The sequence below is a fragment of the Mesoplodon mirus genome, assembly GCF_964341445.2.
Source record: "Mesoplodon mirus genome assembly, chromosome: 1".
NCBI classification, from domain to species: Eukaryota; Metazoa; Chordata; class Mammalia; order Artiodactyla; family Ziphiidae; genus Mesoplodon; species Mesoplodon mirus.
Window position 1 is genome coordinate 56,535,029 of NC_138976.1, and position 17,389 is coordinate 56,552,417.

The 17,389-nt window shown below is 39.7% G+C and overlaps 1 protein-coding gene across 1 annotated transcript in view; it reads right to left on the reverse strand.

Moving 5' to 3' along the window:
• Nucleotides 1-3,137: 3,137 nt before the first annotated feature.
• Nucleotides 3,138-17,389, reverse strand: part of MTAP (methylthioadenosine phosphorylase) — a 38,497-nt gene continuing 24,245 nt past the window's right edge. The window contains exons 5-8 of the mRNA XM_082619936.1: nt 15,714-15,816; nt 11,219-11,458; nt 6,765-6,887; nt 3,138-4,593 (exon numbers count right to left, since the gene is read on the reverse strand). Coding sequence (XP_082476062.1) covers nt 4,555-4,593; nt 6,765-6,887; nt 11,219-11,458; nt 15,714-15,816 — 505 coding nt within the window. The 3' untranslated portion in view covers nt 3,138-4,554. The remainder of the gene's footprint in view (nt 4,594-6,764; nt 6,888-11,218; nt 11,459-15,713; nt 15,817-17,389) is intronic.

Genomic DNA, 17,389 nt, shown 5'->3' on the forward strand with positions numbered 1-17,389 from the left:
AGCAAATAATAATAATCATCATCATCTAACTGAAAAATTGGCAACGGACCTGAATAGACATTTTCCCAAGATATTCAGATGACCAAAAGGTACATGAAAAGGTCCTCAACATTAGGGCAGTGCAAAACCACAATGAGATAACACATCAGGCTTGTCAGGATGGCTATCAGAAAAAAAAAAAAAAGAGATAAGAAATGCTGGCAAGGATGTGGAGAGAAGAGAACCTTTGTGCAAGGTTGGTGGGAATGTAAATTGGTATAGCCACTATGGAAAACAGTATGGAGGGTCTCAAAAAAATTACACAAAATCACTATGTTGAAGAGATATCTGCACCCCCATGTTCATTGCAGTATTATTCATAACAGCCAAGACATGAAAACAAACTGTACCCATTGATGGATGAATAAAGAAAATGTGGTATGTATATAAACAGTGGAATATGGTACAGCCATAGAGAAGGAAATCCTGCCATTTGTAACAACACTGATGGACCTTGAGGGCATTATGGTAAGTGAAATAAGTCAGACAGAGAAAGACAAATACTATTCATCTCATTTATATGTGGAATCTAAAATAAAACAGAACACTAAACTCATAGAAACAGATATCGGATTTGTGGTTGCCAGAGGCAGGAGGTAGAGGGCAGGGGAATTAGGTGGAGGTGGTTAAATGTACAAACTTCCAGTTATAAGTTAGTACCGGGGATGTAATGTACAACATGATGACTATAGTTAATAATGCTTTATGATATATTTGAAAGATGCTAAGGGAGCAGATCCTAAAAGTTCCCGTCACAAGGAAAAACTTTTTTTTTCTGTAATTGTATGAGGTGATGGATGTTTGCAATATATACATGTCATTAGGCTATCTTAAACTTACAATATTGAATGTCAATTATATCTCAATAACACTGGAAAAGAAAAAGAAGTAAAGATGTTCAGGCAGAAGGTCTCTTGGAAGGACAGGCTGCCATCCAATATTAGAACTGTGTTGTGTGGAAGAGATTTGATGGCTCCCTAGTAGTTCCAGAGAGGGACAAATGAAAGTTACAGGTAGATTAACTTCAATTCAAAATTTAAGAAAAAGAATTCTTTCTAACCATCCCCTGTCCACCAGTGGAATGGGTTATGTTGGGAGCAGCAATCAACAAGCTCAGCAGAGGCTGGAAGATGCAAAGACACAGAAAGCGGGACTGAGACACCAGTACTGAAATGTGTGCACAATTTCAAGATGGCTGCAAACCCCAGATTACAACGTCCCAGACTAATGACTTCTAAAAAAGAAACTCTAGGGTGGGATCATGCAGTCTGGTTTAAGAAGCCCTCCAGGTGCTGCTAATGTGTATTGTCAGAAAAGACAACAGAGGGGAAAAGAGCTTGGGGGAGGGTAATGGGGGTATGCCTGGAAGTTGTCTGCTGATGCTTCAGTTTTGTCAGTGAAGAGGGAACTGAAGTCACTTGCTGAAAGTGAAGACGGAGGAGGAGGTGTATGAAGAGCTGATGGAGGTTTTATGTAGGAAAAATAGGATCAGATTTTCACTTATGCAGATATTCACTCATCTTGTGCTAAGTACAAGGAACAAAGGATCCCATAATAAGTAAAAAAAGATGTTTCCTGCTTTTATGGAGGCTTATCAGTAGTGAGAGAGGTTAGTCCACAACTGAACAGCCCTTTAAATATTCGAAATGCTCACATAAGATTTTCTTTTAAATAGTTAGACATATTCAGTCCCTTTAACCATTATGTACGTGGCATGGTCTTCCCAGTTCTCATACACTTCTTTCGGTGCTTTTCAGGTGGTCAGAGTTCCTCTGAAAGTGTTGTGCCCAGAAGTAGACACACTGTCCCAGACATGACCTCGCAGAATTCAATGTCAGGTTAAAGAGGTTATTTTATATAAACTGCTATAGAGCAAGGCCTCCCCTATTCTCCATTCCTCAAAATGAATAAACCAAGAGTAGATGCTTATGGTAAAAAGTCCAAAGAGTACAGAAAGGTACGAGGTAGACAGTACGTCTCTTGGCTTGTACCTCAGAGGTTATCACTCAGCTTCTTTCCAGAAACTCTGTGGACATAAAGCATAAATATGCTATCCACACACGCACATAAACTGCATTATTTTACTTTACATATTTGTCTGGTTTCCACTTTTATCACCGACATTGTTTTATACTGGCACATAAAGACATTATTTATTTGAATTAATGCACCTTATTTAGACACGCCCCCAGCCCTGCACCACTGAGAATTTTAGCTGTTCTTAAGCTTTGGCCTATTAGAACAACTCCAGGATGCACTGAGGCTAATTGCGAAGTATTTTCAGGTCTCAAATGTAAGCCTGCTCTTCCAGCCTTCTCCATGCTTTTTGGTTAACGCTGAATATGAACTATTCTGGTTATCTAATTGTCAAAATTATGAACAACAATGCAGAACAAAAATAAGTAGCTCACAATGCCAATACACATTTCTAAGTAGATGCAGAATTACTAATTAGTAACTCAGCACTCTTCCAAGGGGCTAAGTCACTAAGCTAGAACTTTTCCATTATGCCCATAATCCACTGGGGAAACTTTGAAATGCTCAAAACTGATCACAGTGTTCACTTATTTTTGTAGCTAAGAAAAGGAGTGAAGTATCATAGAGGTGGGAAGTGTTCTGGGAAGAAATGGTCAGCAAAGTCCTCAAGAATGAGGTAGAAGGAAAATTATATTATTGGCTTTGTTTAAGGAGTGAATGATGGGTAACAAAACAAGAGTACCATGTACTCCATTTTAGAAGTCTAAAAATGAGGCTGCAAGAAAAGGCTACTGGATCAAGAAAAGAACTTCTTTAACTTGGGAAGCACTGTACTTTGGGAAGGCAACAAGAAAAATGCCCGCATTTTGGCCTTGACATCCTCAGACACCTACCAAAAATGAAAGAAAGTAAGGTATAGCATATATTACAGGGTAGTGAAAACAATCATGGGGTATAGAGCCAGAGAACCTTAGGTTCAGACCCATCAGGTCCTCTGTGGCTCCCTCATATGCAGAGTTGAAACCACTGCATCAGAGAATCCAAGAGCCATATTCACATGTAACCCAAACAGCTTAGTATTAATGCTGAAGGGTAACTAGTTTATTGTTTACAATTAGCAGCTTATTATCTTGAAGACAGTTTCTTAGGCACAAACAAACACATTCATTCTACAATCTCTTTAAACAGACGAGATACATCACTAAAGGACCCAGTAACAGACCACAGTGAGAAGGAGTAATTTTGAGGGAAGAATGATCTCCCTGTGATAAGAAAACAAACCACATTCCTAAAAAATTGACAATAAAAAAACAATAAGAAGCAAGCTTCCATTTTCTTTATTAAAAAACAAAAATCACCAACTCATGGAAAATAATTCATCAAGTCATAAAAAGGAGTAGAAACAAAAAGTCAAATGTCAATTTAAAGAATATCTGACACACTATAATGTGTGTATACAGTCTCTTAAATAATTTAAGATTAGCTCCATATTAAACACCCAGCTTTTCTCACATTGCCGCAAACCCAAGTATTGTTCTGACTATACAGTCATTAATTATCTTTTTTAACAAAAATAAAGATTGAACTCAAACAGAACTCCTTAGTATTGCTGTTTTAACTTTTGCTGCATTACCAGAAACTGTGTGTTTTCAAGAACTGGATCTTTCTAAGCCCATTTTTATTTTTAAAACTTCACTATTTGATTATATTCATTGTAGAAAAATGTGAAGATATGGAAAAATATAAAGAAAATTAAAAATTTATCTAGTATCCCTCCCCCCAAATATAATAACAAAAGAGTATATATATTTCTTTCTATTCTTTGTACATATTTAAAACAAAATTAATACTGTAAAATGCTTATATATCCCTATTTCATATTATACAGCAACAGTTTCCTTAGTACATTAAATATTATGTGAAACCATGATGTTCAGTTGGCTGCTTCACAATCTAATTAGAGCTTAACCATGATTACCTCCAGTTGTTGGATATTCAGATTGTTTTGAATATTGCTATTAAAACTATGTTCTACATCCTTCTTTATACATAATTATTTGTATGTATCTGATAATTTCTTAAAGATAAATTCCTAGGAGTAAAGTAACCAGCACAAAGGGTATTTTTTAAGCCTTTTGATACATTTTACCAAAATGCCCTCCAAAAAGACTGTATCAATTCACAGTCTCATCAATAAATAGTCTAAGAGCTATTTCTTCACATTCCTTGGCAACATAGGAATGTTACTGCTTACCTTTACTGTTACAAATTTGGGGGAATGGTGAAAGGTGTCTTCTTTTTTTCTAATAAATATTTCCCCACATGTTTTCTGGTTATTTGCTTTCCTTCTGTTATTTGAAGCAGTCCAAGTCTTTTAGAAGGCATCTCTGATGTGAGCAATGTCTTGTCTTATCACTTGTTCTTCCTTAGGGGGCAAGGGCACAGAAGCTGCATGTCTCTTCTGTGTTTTCTCAAGCAGGAATTCCCCAAATGATTGGAATTAGAAGGTTACATTGTCTTCTGGGCAGCCATGCTATTTTAATGTCTTGGTAACAAAACAGAAAACTGGGCCATTTTCTGAAAGAAAGCAGGCACAAATTACGGGACTTTGAGTGTAACTCCTAACTTTTAGTTCTTCATTCTCCTTTCATGTAAGGTGAGGTTGAGAATGTTTATCTCAGAGGACTGTTCTGATTCTCACTTATCTCCACCTGCCTTTACATCCACTAGGACATATTTTATACACCAACCTCTAGCCTGGATTGTTGTTTATGCAACCTCCATCATTCACCTTATTCCACTGAAAAACGTCATTGAAATTTCCATGTTAGTATTGCCCAATAGAATAGGAGCTTCTTCATTACAGCGTCTTACATATCTTGACATATAGTGGGTGCTCACTAAGTGTAGTGAGTTAATGATACACACTTCAGTGCTGAGAGAGCTGAAAATACTGCCCTGGAATAAGGGATTATTAGTATGGTGTTCCTTAATGCTATAGAATGGAGGCCATGATTCTCAATTTTGTCTAGAGCAGCAATTCTTCATTTTCTCTTTTCTACACATATTAACCCTCTTAAAAAATGCATACATACAGAAACACACAATTTTACACACACTTTCAGAAGCTTCACAGAAAGAAAGGAGAACACCGACTTCTACTATCCAAACATCTTTACTTAAAAATGCAGCTGAAATAATAAATTTATTGCTTGACAAATTATCTTTAAGTTCAAGGGACTATGGTCAAAATGGGGTCAGAAACCTAAAAAAAACAAAAACAAAAAAAACAAACCCAAAACACACCATCCCATCTTGCAGGTTATACCCTCAGCAGCAGCAAAAGTATGAGTCACATTTCCTGCCAATCAACAGTGTGTTTATTTAGACAAGCCAAAGTCATGCTGCTCTATCACATTACACTCATTATGTTTAGCTAAATGTAACTGTTTCTAGTTTAAAGTGGCATTCTCCAATTCTTAGAATTTGTTTTCTGTTCCCCTTTTCTTTATCCTTATAATAAGGGCTGCTTGTATTTCAATTATGATGAAATACTTCATGGGGGAAGGGCCTACCATTTACTCATTAAAGAACATTTATCTCCTGGGTATATAGGCTGAAACCAATGGATGTGTTTCCTGCTCCTTATGGATTTAAAGTCTAGTAGGGAAGATAGATTACAAATGCCAATATTCCTGACTTTGCCAGTCCTCAAGGCTGAGAGGCATATTATTACAGTGGTGTGCTGGAGCCTGCTTGTACCAGCTTGTAAAAACCTGATTATGTACATCACTTCCCAGCTTACCAGTGGCTTCACGTTAGTAGCTTGAAGTCAGCCGTGCAAGAGCATTTATACCACAGCAATCAGCAAACACTACAAATCATGGCACCTCCATGCCCAGCAATTGGCTATCATTTACTACCACATAGTGTCCTTGTCACACTAAAACAGTGGCTCTCATTCCAGGGCTCCTCGGTGGTAATTCAGGTAGAGAGGGCTTTTATCAACTTTTCAAATCCTCTCTCAACTACTTTTCTTAAGACCTAAGAGTACAGATGGATTCTAGGAGACCTTAGGATATACTGGCTACTAGGTGAATGTAACATCTGATCAATTTCAGGCAACTCCTTATCAAAGGTGGTTAATCAATAGAGTCTCAAGATGTCCAGATAAAAACGACACATCTCTGAGCTCAGCAGTCAGTTCAAATTATATTCTGGGAATTAATACTAGAGTTGAAGAGCTACTGATCTGCAACCCATCACTTGTTTATCATTAATTACTATCTTAGTTTGACGCAGCATTAACTGTAAGTAGACATTCCCTGGCACCGTTTCAGTATTGCTGCTGTCAGTGTTTTGGCTTTAAAGGCTGCCAACACTTTGCATGGATCTGCCAAAGAGAAAACAGCCTTGTCTGCAGTGTAATCCATGTACAGAGCAAACATTACCAATCTTCTGAAGTAAAACTTAGGGATATACTGCAAAGCAGGACAATGTTAAGAACCTGGTAGACTAGATAATAAAACTCTCCCCACCTTAACTTCCAGTGCTCTTGCATTACCAGCCAAAATGTGTATCTATTCCATTTATGGTTAGTAGTAGTAAATGGCATGAAAACTTGTAGAAAACATCTAGTCTAGTATAAAATACATAAGAAGATGGACCAAGGGTGAAGTGCAAATTAGAGAAAAAGGCAGCTGAGGGTCTATGGAAGTGTCTGCTTAGAGATAGCTGAGGATACTTACCCTAATGTTATGGAGGGTTTCTGACCATTCCATGGATCCTATCTGAGGTATGGTAGTGAGAAGTAAACTTTTGGCTTTATTGGCATTTTCTTTCAGGGTCTTTAAGACCCGGTCCACAGAAACCTAGAGAAACAACAGCACGGGATGTTAACAACAATTTAAAATTCCACTGCTTTTCACAGAACACTTTCTTGAGTTCCTACCTGATCTGTTAAAGTCAGTTTACCCCGGTTTCAATCCCCTGAACCCAAGCTCTGCATGTATCAGGGAGAGCTCTTGGAGAAACCCAATGACATCTCTGAATAGCACTGCTGGTTTTCAGTATGGCATCCAAGAAAGTTTCTCAGATGTATAATGTGTTAGCATGGCCTAGAAAGATTGTGGCTCTCTCCTCATGTCCACAGAATGGATTCCAGTTTTAAAAACTGTTGCTATACTGGATAAATCAGAAGATAAGCACATTTCTCTTTAGAGAAGTCTTCCAGCTAATAAAGAAAAATGATGGAATCAAAGCATCAACCATTTTACAGTCCCAGTGAATTAATGGATGGGCTGTTAACATCACAGAACCAAAAAACCCAAACCAAACAAAGAAACAGTCCACTTTAATGAGCTTCCTTGTGGATTATGACGACCGAATATGATAAAATCTCTAGATCCTGCTGCCAATTTACAGAAAATAACAGCGCACTGAGAAATTGGATAAACCACCCTAAGGAGATGATTTCACCAATTTGGACGGTGGGAAACTCTACAGGACAAATGACCTGGTTTCTTTTAAAAATACCTGAAAGAAAAAAATCACTTATGCTATTTGAGATAACTAGAAAATTGAACTTTGCCTGGATATATTAAGCAATTGTTGGAATGCAATAAGGGTAATGTGGTTATGTTAAATGTTTCCTAAAATGTTTATGGATAAAATTATGGATCAGAGTATAGATGAAATATGATTGGCCTTAAGTTGTTATGTTTATGATTGAAGCTGGATGTTGGATTCTTGGACATTCATTACCACTGTCTGCTTCTGTGTATGACTGAAGTTGTTTCATAAGGAAGCTGAAAAAAGTTGAGTATAAAACAGATGATCAGGGCTTCCCTGGTGGCGCAGTGGTTGAGAGTCCGCCTGCAGATGCAGGGGACACGGGTTCGTGCCCCACTCCGGGAAGATCCCACATGCCGCGGAGCGGCTGGGCCCGTGAGCCATGGCCGCTGAGCCTGCGTGTCCGGAGCCTGTGCTCCGCGACGGGAGAGGCCACGGCAGTGAGAGGCCCGCGTACCGCAAAAAAAAAACAAAAAAAACCCAGATGATCAGAAAGAGTACTTGTCATCACTATGCTTAGAATAAATCCAAGATTCAGGGGCACAGTGATTACACCTTTCTGTTTCCTGAAGTATCAAGTCCAGACCCCTCCCACAACATTGAGATATATTTAGAACAAAATGATGAGCACTGTAGCAGAGAGGAGTCCCATCACTGTGCAAGGGGATCACAGCACAAGGTGGTGACCAGCTAGCTGGGTGCCTGGCCAGCTATCAATCTTCAAATGCAGGGTCATGAAACATCCAAGAGATTTACCTTGTATTTTACTCTTTTCCTCACACTTTGTGACTAATATAGATTCTGATCTCCTTTTTCTATGTTTCTGCTGTTGTTCTTCACCCAAAATGTCCTTTCTACTAACTTCCTCACAATAAATTCTAACCTGTTCAACATCCAGCTTAAATCTCAGAAGTTTTCTTCAGAAACTATCCCCCTCCCCCATTCCATCACACCTACCATCTGATGACCACCCTCTCAGGAGCCAGCACTATACTAGATGCTCTATATTTATCATATGGTTTAATTCTCCTAATAATCCTGCAAGGTCAGAAATGTAACTACACAACCCCCACACATGCGAATGGGTTAAATAACTCACCCAGTATTACAAGTAAAAAGAACAACAGGAATCTGAAGAAGGGTTTAGGCAACTCTAAAACCTTTTTGCCATGCCAGGCTACACATCTGGTTTAAAGCACAATGACACACATAGCTGACTGAGATGATGCCATCTTTTTTTTTTTTTTTTTCTTTTTGCGGTATGCGGGCCTCTCACTGTTGTGGCCTCTCCCGTTGCGGAGCACAGGCTCCAGACGCGCAGGCCCAGCGGCCATGGCTCACGGGCCCAGCCGCTCCGCAGCATATGGGATCCTCCCAGACCGGGGCACGAACCCGCATCCCCTGCATCGGCAGGCGGACTCTCAACCACTGCGCCACCAGGGAGGCCCATGCCATCTTTGTCTATGTTTTCCTGGTGGCATTTAATATTATTTGCTTTCGTGCCTTACCACTTACACAGAGCTTAGGTTTTTTGGGTTTTTTTTTTTTGCTTTTAACTGAAGTAGCTCCAACTGACTGTTTTCCAAACCTCATGTGGGCTACTAAACGAAAGTACCACTCGCTCTGCATGGGAGACAAATGTTACTAGACCGAGCAGAAAGCCACAGGCAGGAAGCAATCTGCTGTTGGGAAGTGGCAGAGGCTGGAGTCTCCTATTAATTGGAAGCAGCTTCTCAACATCATGAGGCTGAGCTGTCCCTTAGGTGACCAAAGCTGCCAAGTCAGAGACTGTTGGGTCAGGATTTGCAAATCTCTTACATAACAAACATCCTAGTTGTCAGAAAGTTTATTACACTGTGGAGTCAGGATAAGACATTCATGCAAAGAATCTGTGTTCATCTATGACCCAAAGTCCATACCCACGGATGGACAGACAGCTAGAATATCTCACTCCATTTTACATGAAATTGGATGGTGAAACAAGCAGCCTGAGATGGTGGTAAGGTCCCTTTGGAGAAGAGGTCACCTTCCCTAAGTGTGTTCAGAACTGCCACCCCAGCACTTCTTCCTTCAAAATTTCTTGGCTGTAGTTTTATCACTTTCTTTCTTTTTTTTTTTTTTTTGCGGTACACGGGCCTCTCTGTTGTGGCCTCTCCCGTTGCGGAGCACAGGCTCCGGATGCGCAGGCTCAGCAGCCATGGCTCACGGGCCCAGCTGCTCCGCGGCATGTGGAATCTTCCCAGACCGGGGCACGAACCTATGTCCCCTGCATCGGCAGGCGGACTCTCAACCACTGCACCACCAGGGAAGCCCCCTCACTTTCTTTTTTTAAAATGAGATAAATGACAGGACAAATGATCTGGTTTTTTCAAGTAAAATGCAAGGAATGAAAAGGGAGGAGGATATTAGAGTAAAAGATTTAAGAGGCATATCGTTCATATGCAATGTGTGGATTATAAGGGATCCTGATTTGAACAGTTAAAAATTTAAAATGAGGGAAAATGTGACAAATCTGGACATTTGATTATATTAAGGAATTAATATCAATATTTTTTCATACAACAATGGTGTGGTTTTAAAAAATTATTTTAAAAGGAGGCCTTTTAGAAAAATTTACTTCAAAATAATTAGGGTAGGGGAGAGAAAAGTGGGTAGGGGCATATAAATAAAACAAGATTTGACATGGCTGATAACTGTGGAAAGCTCAGTGATGGGTAACTGGGGGTTCATTATACTAGACTCCACTTTTGTAGATGTTCAAAGTTTTCCACAAAGAAAATATTTGTTTTGGAAGCCTGGTGGCCCAGTGTCCTCAAATACCAGCTGGATCTTGCTGTCTTTCCTGCCAAAAACCCTCATTGACCTCCCATCTGAAATCCTTACACAGCCTACGTGGCCCTGCCTCCCTCTTCTCCCTCCTCTCCTCTCCTCTCCACTCCATTCAGGCACGGCCATCTTTCCCGTCACACTTAAACCAGGAAGCCTTCCTGGATTTCAAGTATTTGGTTGGGCTAATTTGATATGTGCTTCTGTACCTTATCACACTATTTCTTTATAACCCCGAGCCTTCTCACATTGGTTTGCTTGGCCTCTACCCAGCCCCACAAAACCCAGAATGTTGGCTCCTTATGGACTTGTCTGTCTGCTATCATATTATTATACCAAGCACAGTACCATGCCAAGGTAGGTGAGACAGACATGAATACAGACAGACATGAATACAGAGTCCTCTTACCAGGAAGAGGTACGTAATAGTAGGGTTTTCACCCTACATAATAAACAGTAGCACAGCATACAGAACTTATAACCAAGTCTTTATCCTTAAAGTAAGGGCCAAGTCTCAATATAATTCCCAACACACCTACATGTTTACAATGTACTGTTCCCCTGTTGATCCTTGGATAAAAGTGTCTTTTTATTCTCTATGAAGATGTCTGTTCTTCCAGTGGGAACTACAGAAAAAATCTGTTAATACCTAATGACAGTGTATAAAAAGCTGACTTTAAAACTTGGTAGAATGGCACTTTCTGGAACTAACGTAATATAAACAAAGAGTTAAGACACTCTCTTACTGGCTCACACGGCACGTGGAAACCCAGGCCATACAAGTTCCAAAGAGAATTTCACCTACCACTTCCTCATGCTCCTTCCAGCAATCATAATCTGTTGCCATGGCAATACTTGCGTAGCAAATTCCAGCCTCCTTAGCAAGAATCACCTCTGGAACTGTGGTCATGTTGATAACATCCGCCCCCCAAGTTTGGAACATGACGCTTTCTGCCCGGGAGCTAAAACGAGGTCCCTCAATTGTGATCATTGTCCCTTTTGAGTGGCACCGGAGTCCTAGCTTCTTAGCGGTCTCTCTGAGGACCTAGAATGCAAAGAACCAAACTCAAAACATACAAACAGAAGTTCAGCTTAATTTATTTTTCCTCTGATACTTTAAAGGATTGTTACTATAAACACCTAGTACCTGTAGGCCGTCGAAGAGAACCTGGGAGATCACAGAAGGGCGTTTCCTAGACCCTTACCCACTTACATAATGCTCTGTCCTGCCCCAGCCCCTAGCTCACAGCTGCAAGAGCAAACAGTGAGGTTTTTCCTACACACCAGGCATTTGTTTACATGCTTTAATCTCACTTCTTAACAACTTTAAGAGACTATCATGGATTGTGAATGGGGGCTTGAGCCTGAGCTCTTAACCTCCAAGGCTACACTAAGGTGCCTTCCTCATTCGCATCTCAGAGATGTGCAGAGTGAACTGTTTTCAAGCTCCTGAGAAACTCATTCTCACTGCTCTTTTATACAAAACCTGAGGGCTTTTGTGAAAGCTTTTTGGGGGTAGAAAGTGATTTCATAATCTCTTTTGCCTGTTGCCTCTCTAAACACATACAGTAAAAAACAGAATGGGGCTGTGCTGATTTCTTCTATCCAGAGATAAACTTATCTTGGCATCCCTTTAGAGGCAAGGCCACATGAGTTTAGAAACATTATTTAAAAGTTTGATCACTTTTTTTAGTGTCTAATAATGTATGTCTAATCTAATTTCATTATTTTCTTAGCCTGTGCTTCAACATTTCTTTTTAATTAAAAAAAAAAATTCGTCTTTTAAACTTAACTGTTAAAGCACTGCCAAGAATTCACTTACCCTTATGTAGTCCTAGTTTTTTCATCTGTAAAATGGGAATAATAATATTATATAACTCAGAGATACCAAGAAGTTTTTTTTTTTTTTAAAGAATTTATTTATTTATTTATTGGCTATTTTGGGTCTTCGTTGCTGCATGTAGGCTTTCTCTAGTTGCAGCGAGCAGGGGCTTATCTTTGTTACGGTGTGTGGGCCTCTCATTGCAGTGGCTTCTCGTTGCGGAGCATGGGCTTTAGTTGCGGGAACTTCAGTAGTTGTGGCTCGCAGGCTCAGTAGTTGTGGCGCACGGGCTTAGTTGCTCCGCAGCATATGGGATCTTCCCAGACCAGGGCTCGAACCTGTGTCCCCTGCACTGGCAGGCGGATTCTTAACCACTGCACCACCAGGGAAGCCCCGATACTGTGAATATTAAATGAGCTAAGGAATATATATAGCAAGGAATCTAAATGCTTAACTGGTCTTCTAATTATTAACACTGGCAGCTTCTACACATTTCCCAAATAATTTGTCAAGTTTCCTATGATACCATATATAAAATGGAGTGACTCAAAGTCAATAGAAGGCTCCAATCTAGGCCAAAGTCTTGCCTGCACATGTCTGAACCACATAAGCAAATTAACCTATTTCCTTAAAAATAACACATTATGCTATGGCAAGATGAGAAAGAATTTTAACAAGAGCTTTGGCAACTCCAAATTTAGAACCATGACAAGCCCTAGATGACTAGCTGATGCTACATCATGTTTATTTATCCTATACATGCTGAAAATAAGATTCTGCTAAATCAAAACTTTTCCTTAAGGAGTATAGGTATAAATACAAGGGCTTATTAAATCACTCTTTCCCCTGCTGTCCCCCCAACTTTCAAAATTAAGATATAACTAGCCCAGTCCTGTCTTCATTAAATGTCTTTAAAAATCCCAAATAACTGAGCTGTATGTCTCGGCCAAACTTCAGAGTGCTTCTAGAGATGTGTGAAGGAAGATCATAACTATCGCAGGCCAGTGGCAATGTGCCTTGTAAGTCTTCACCGTCACCCTGGGTGGTGGGTGCCATGATGGGGAGGAGGAAGTAGAGGCATATCGGCCTGGGTGGGCCAGCCAGTGACAGACCCTGGGCCCTTGCCACCTGGGCAAGTACTCTGCACTCCCACACGAACAGGTAACGCCACCATAAGGTGCCAGAAATATAAACTACAGGCTGAGGGGTCTCTTTACTGTGTCAGGACTTTAGAAGAATTTGTTTCAGATTACCTTTCGACTAGAAGTACTATTTTTTGGAATAGGTAATACTTGCACATGGTACAAAAATGTAAACAGTACAAAAGGATATTATTCTGTGACAAGTATTTCTTCTACCTGTGTACTAGCGACCCAGTTTCCCCATGGGAAACCACTGTTACCAGTTCTTTGGTCAACTTTCCAGAAACACTCTATTTGCATATAAATATTTTCATATTTATCTCTTTTATATACACATATTTCAACACAAATGGTAAGATATAGTACAACCATAGTGTACCTTGCTTGCCACTTGACAATCTGTCGTCGGTACACGAAAGATCACAATGATGTTGAAAATTAAAGTGATAATTACGAAGGGGCAACACCACCCACTCTTTACATTTTTTGGACAATATTTTAAAATCTCTTTTAGGGTATATAAGAATAAAGTAACATTCTGAAGGCCTTATTTTCCCATTTTCTTAAACTGCCCTCCCCAGCACTCTTTTAAAGTCTTTATGTGAGGGTCCTTAGCTTGACTAGACTAATAATAGCTGACTTAATTCGGTCTCAAGGGAGGCCAAACTGCATTACTGGAAACTATCACCCAGCCACCACATTTACATGTGCTCTGCATACATCATTAGCACTTCCCTTACCCACCTCTACTACTAGTACCCAAATCACTGGGGCAGTACCTCTGATTTCCTACTAACATGCATATTTTCTCCCTACTCTATTTCTTCCCAAGCTTCCCCCATTTTGAAGTGGACAAAAATGTTATCGCACACATCTAACTTCCCCTGGAGAGCAAATTTATTCTGTGGACAGATCTGTGTTTCAGACTTACATTGTTCTGATATATTCTGCTGATAACTACCCAGGAACATACACAGTTGATCCTTGAACAACACAGGTTTGAACTGTGCAGTCCACTCATACATGGATTTTTTCCAATAAATTCATACTACAATACTATACAATCTGTGGTTCGCTGAATCCTTGGATGCAGAACTGCAGATAAGGAGGGCCAACTGTAAAGTTATACTCAGATTTTCAACTGCATGGTAGGTCAGTGCCCCAACCCCTCACGTTGTTCAAGGGTCAAATGTATTCTAAACTCACACTTAAAACTTAACCTGCCCTTTTTTTTTTGTTTTAAAGAAGTAAAAAAGGTACTTTCACAGAAGTCACAGAGAATCAACATGCAGTGATATATCTGAAATGGCTCCCTCCAACGCCTGGCTTTGGATTCTAGATTTCTGAGACCAGAGTGAGGTTAAGGTGCCCTAGCTCTTAACTGTAAGGAAGCTAGTTTTACATGATTATACAAGGCTGAACATATACTACTTTCCACATTCACGTGTTAAAATCACCTGAATGATTAACATGTTTAGGTATCTGTATTGTCTAAGTTATTTTATAAAGTAGATTTTACTAGGCAGTTTGTCTCTGACAATAACTTCTGACCTACTGGGTTGCACCTGACTTTCAAATCTTGAGTTATAAGAAAAGTACCATGGATGGACTTTTGAATTGTGGTAGCCATTTTTATTCTCTGAAAGCTAAGGCTGTGATTCCTCACTTTATATCACCATTGGCTTTTGTAAGGCTGCCCCTTTAGTCCTGAGATCTTACTATAATCCTGGAGAGGAAGCTGGACAGTAACAGCCAAACTCAGCTCAAAGGCAAATGATGCCAATCTGACAATTTACAGATTATTAATAACTTAATTCATAAAAGCAGCTAACAGTCACTGGATGTCTTATAACTAACAGGCATCACTCAAAGCACTTTATAAGTAAATAACTCTTTTATCCCTCACAGTCCTACGAGGTACATGTTATCATCACCTTATTTTACAAACGAGGAAACCAAACCCGAGGTTTTGGTCCAAAGACACACAACAGTTAAGCTGAAGAGTAAAAGACCTGATCATAAGAAATCTGGTTCCAGATTATATACTCTGGACATACTATGCTACCCTAAATTATTTTAAAAGGTATCCTGACAGCAAAATCAAAATTTATTTAAGAAAAAAAAATAGGTTGCAACTTTGAGTGATTCAGCTTACAAATGACTGAGATTAGTGGAGGCATTATTAGCAAAGGGAAACAACTCTTCATAAAACCTTGAGTAAGCAGCAAGCTAGAGAGGGGAAGAGAGACCACATGCTTGGCCAGTTAATCTATGTCTAGATGCCACCCCAAGCCCTCATGATTTATTCTGGTGCACCTTCCAGAAATATTACGAACCTCTCTCGTTTTAGGGCAGAACGGCTCAGCCATTGGAATATGACACACTCCTCTGGCACAGGAATGATTTCCATCATAGAAGGTCTGAAGCCTTCTGGTAGTCCTACAAAATAAAATTAAAAAGGGCAGTTTTTAAAAAGCCACCTTTCCACCCTTTGGGGGCTGGTAATCAGTTGTATCTAGGTCGATATCTTGGTCCTCACTCCAGAATCAATAGTTCTGGATAAGCTGAAGGAAACTCTTTTTTTTGTTGTTCTTTTTTTTTTTTTTAAACAACAACAAGAAAAAGAGCTTCTGGATGGTATTTGGCTTTTTTGGCTCTGGGTTGGTGGCAACGTGCTTCCCAACAGGAATTAAAGTGTCTGTGGTCTGATGGCTGTGATAGGATAACCACACTGAACTGTAGATGCAACTCAACTGTGGGCTCAGGAAGCCAGGTAAAACACTTAAGAAGTCAATATGAAAATTTTCCATCATCTTAGATGTAGAGGATTGTATAGTGAACCCCATATATATCTATCACTTAGATTCAACAGTTTCCTAAATTTTGTCAAACTTGCTTCATCTGTTGCAAATCCCAGACTTTGTCACTTCACCCCTACTTCAGAAGGACCAAAATATGTGGAGTATTTTCCACGGCAATGTCATTATCACAACTGATAAAAATGACATTAATTCCTCAGTATCACCTAATATATAGACCATGTGCAAATTTCCCTGGTGTTCTCAAAAAAAAAATCTTTTTTTAAACCATTGTTTAGTTTCATGTTTAGTTTCATTAGTTTCATGTTCAAACACGTTCCAAACTTTGCATTTGATTGCCCTGTCACTAAATTGAGAGTAATTCCTGCCCTCTGCCCTCAACCTTATTTTTTCATGCCTTTGACCCACTGAAGAAAGCAGCCATTCATCCAGCTCCACATTTCAGAATCATCTGTCTCTTCGCTCCCTTACTTAAGCTTATGCGTCTACCCGCCAGAATTAGTTCTAAAGTCTCATGAAAGTTCTAAAGTTAACTTTCTGATAAAACATTTTTGAATCTGTCGGAGAGAGGGTAAAATTAAGCCAGTGGCAAGTCACCCAGCAACTTCTCTCTCAAAGTTTTCAGAATAAAGCACTTCCTATATCCATTATATTGTTCTAAACTTGAACTCATGAGTAATATAGAAAAGAAAGTCCTCATTTTCCTAGAGAGGGGAGAGCAGGGGAGGGAGAGAGCAAGGGAAAACCAACAGCTGAAGGCAAATCACTTCATTTCTGCTTTCGGGGGTGGGAGGGTAGGGAACAGCATGGAGAAATATTCTGGTTCAGTTTACACAGCTGGTGTGTCCACCTATCAAAGTTAACCTGTTACTTCCTCCCCATCACATATTAAACAGTGACACTAGCTGGCACCAAAGCCACCTTGCTCAGAGATTAGGCCTCAGAGATTGGGAGGAATGAAAACCCAGTCTGTGCTCCTCTCAACCCCTTATCGTATACGGGTCTTAAGGGAAAGGCTAAGTTAACCCCAAAGCAATTTCAGATGGTGTTGAAGAACAGGTCAAATGACTCTTCCAGCCTGTATAAACAGAGGCTTTTCTCTTTTTGTAAAACTGACTAATAAAATGGTTCCACATATTCCAGCTTTGGCTTGGTTTCAGCCTTCAATGAGTCAAGTATTAGCAAAAATCCTA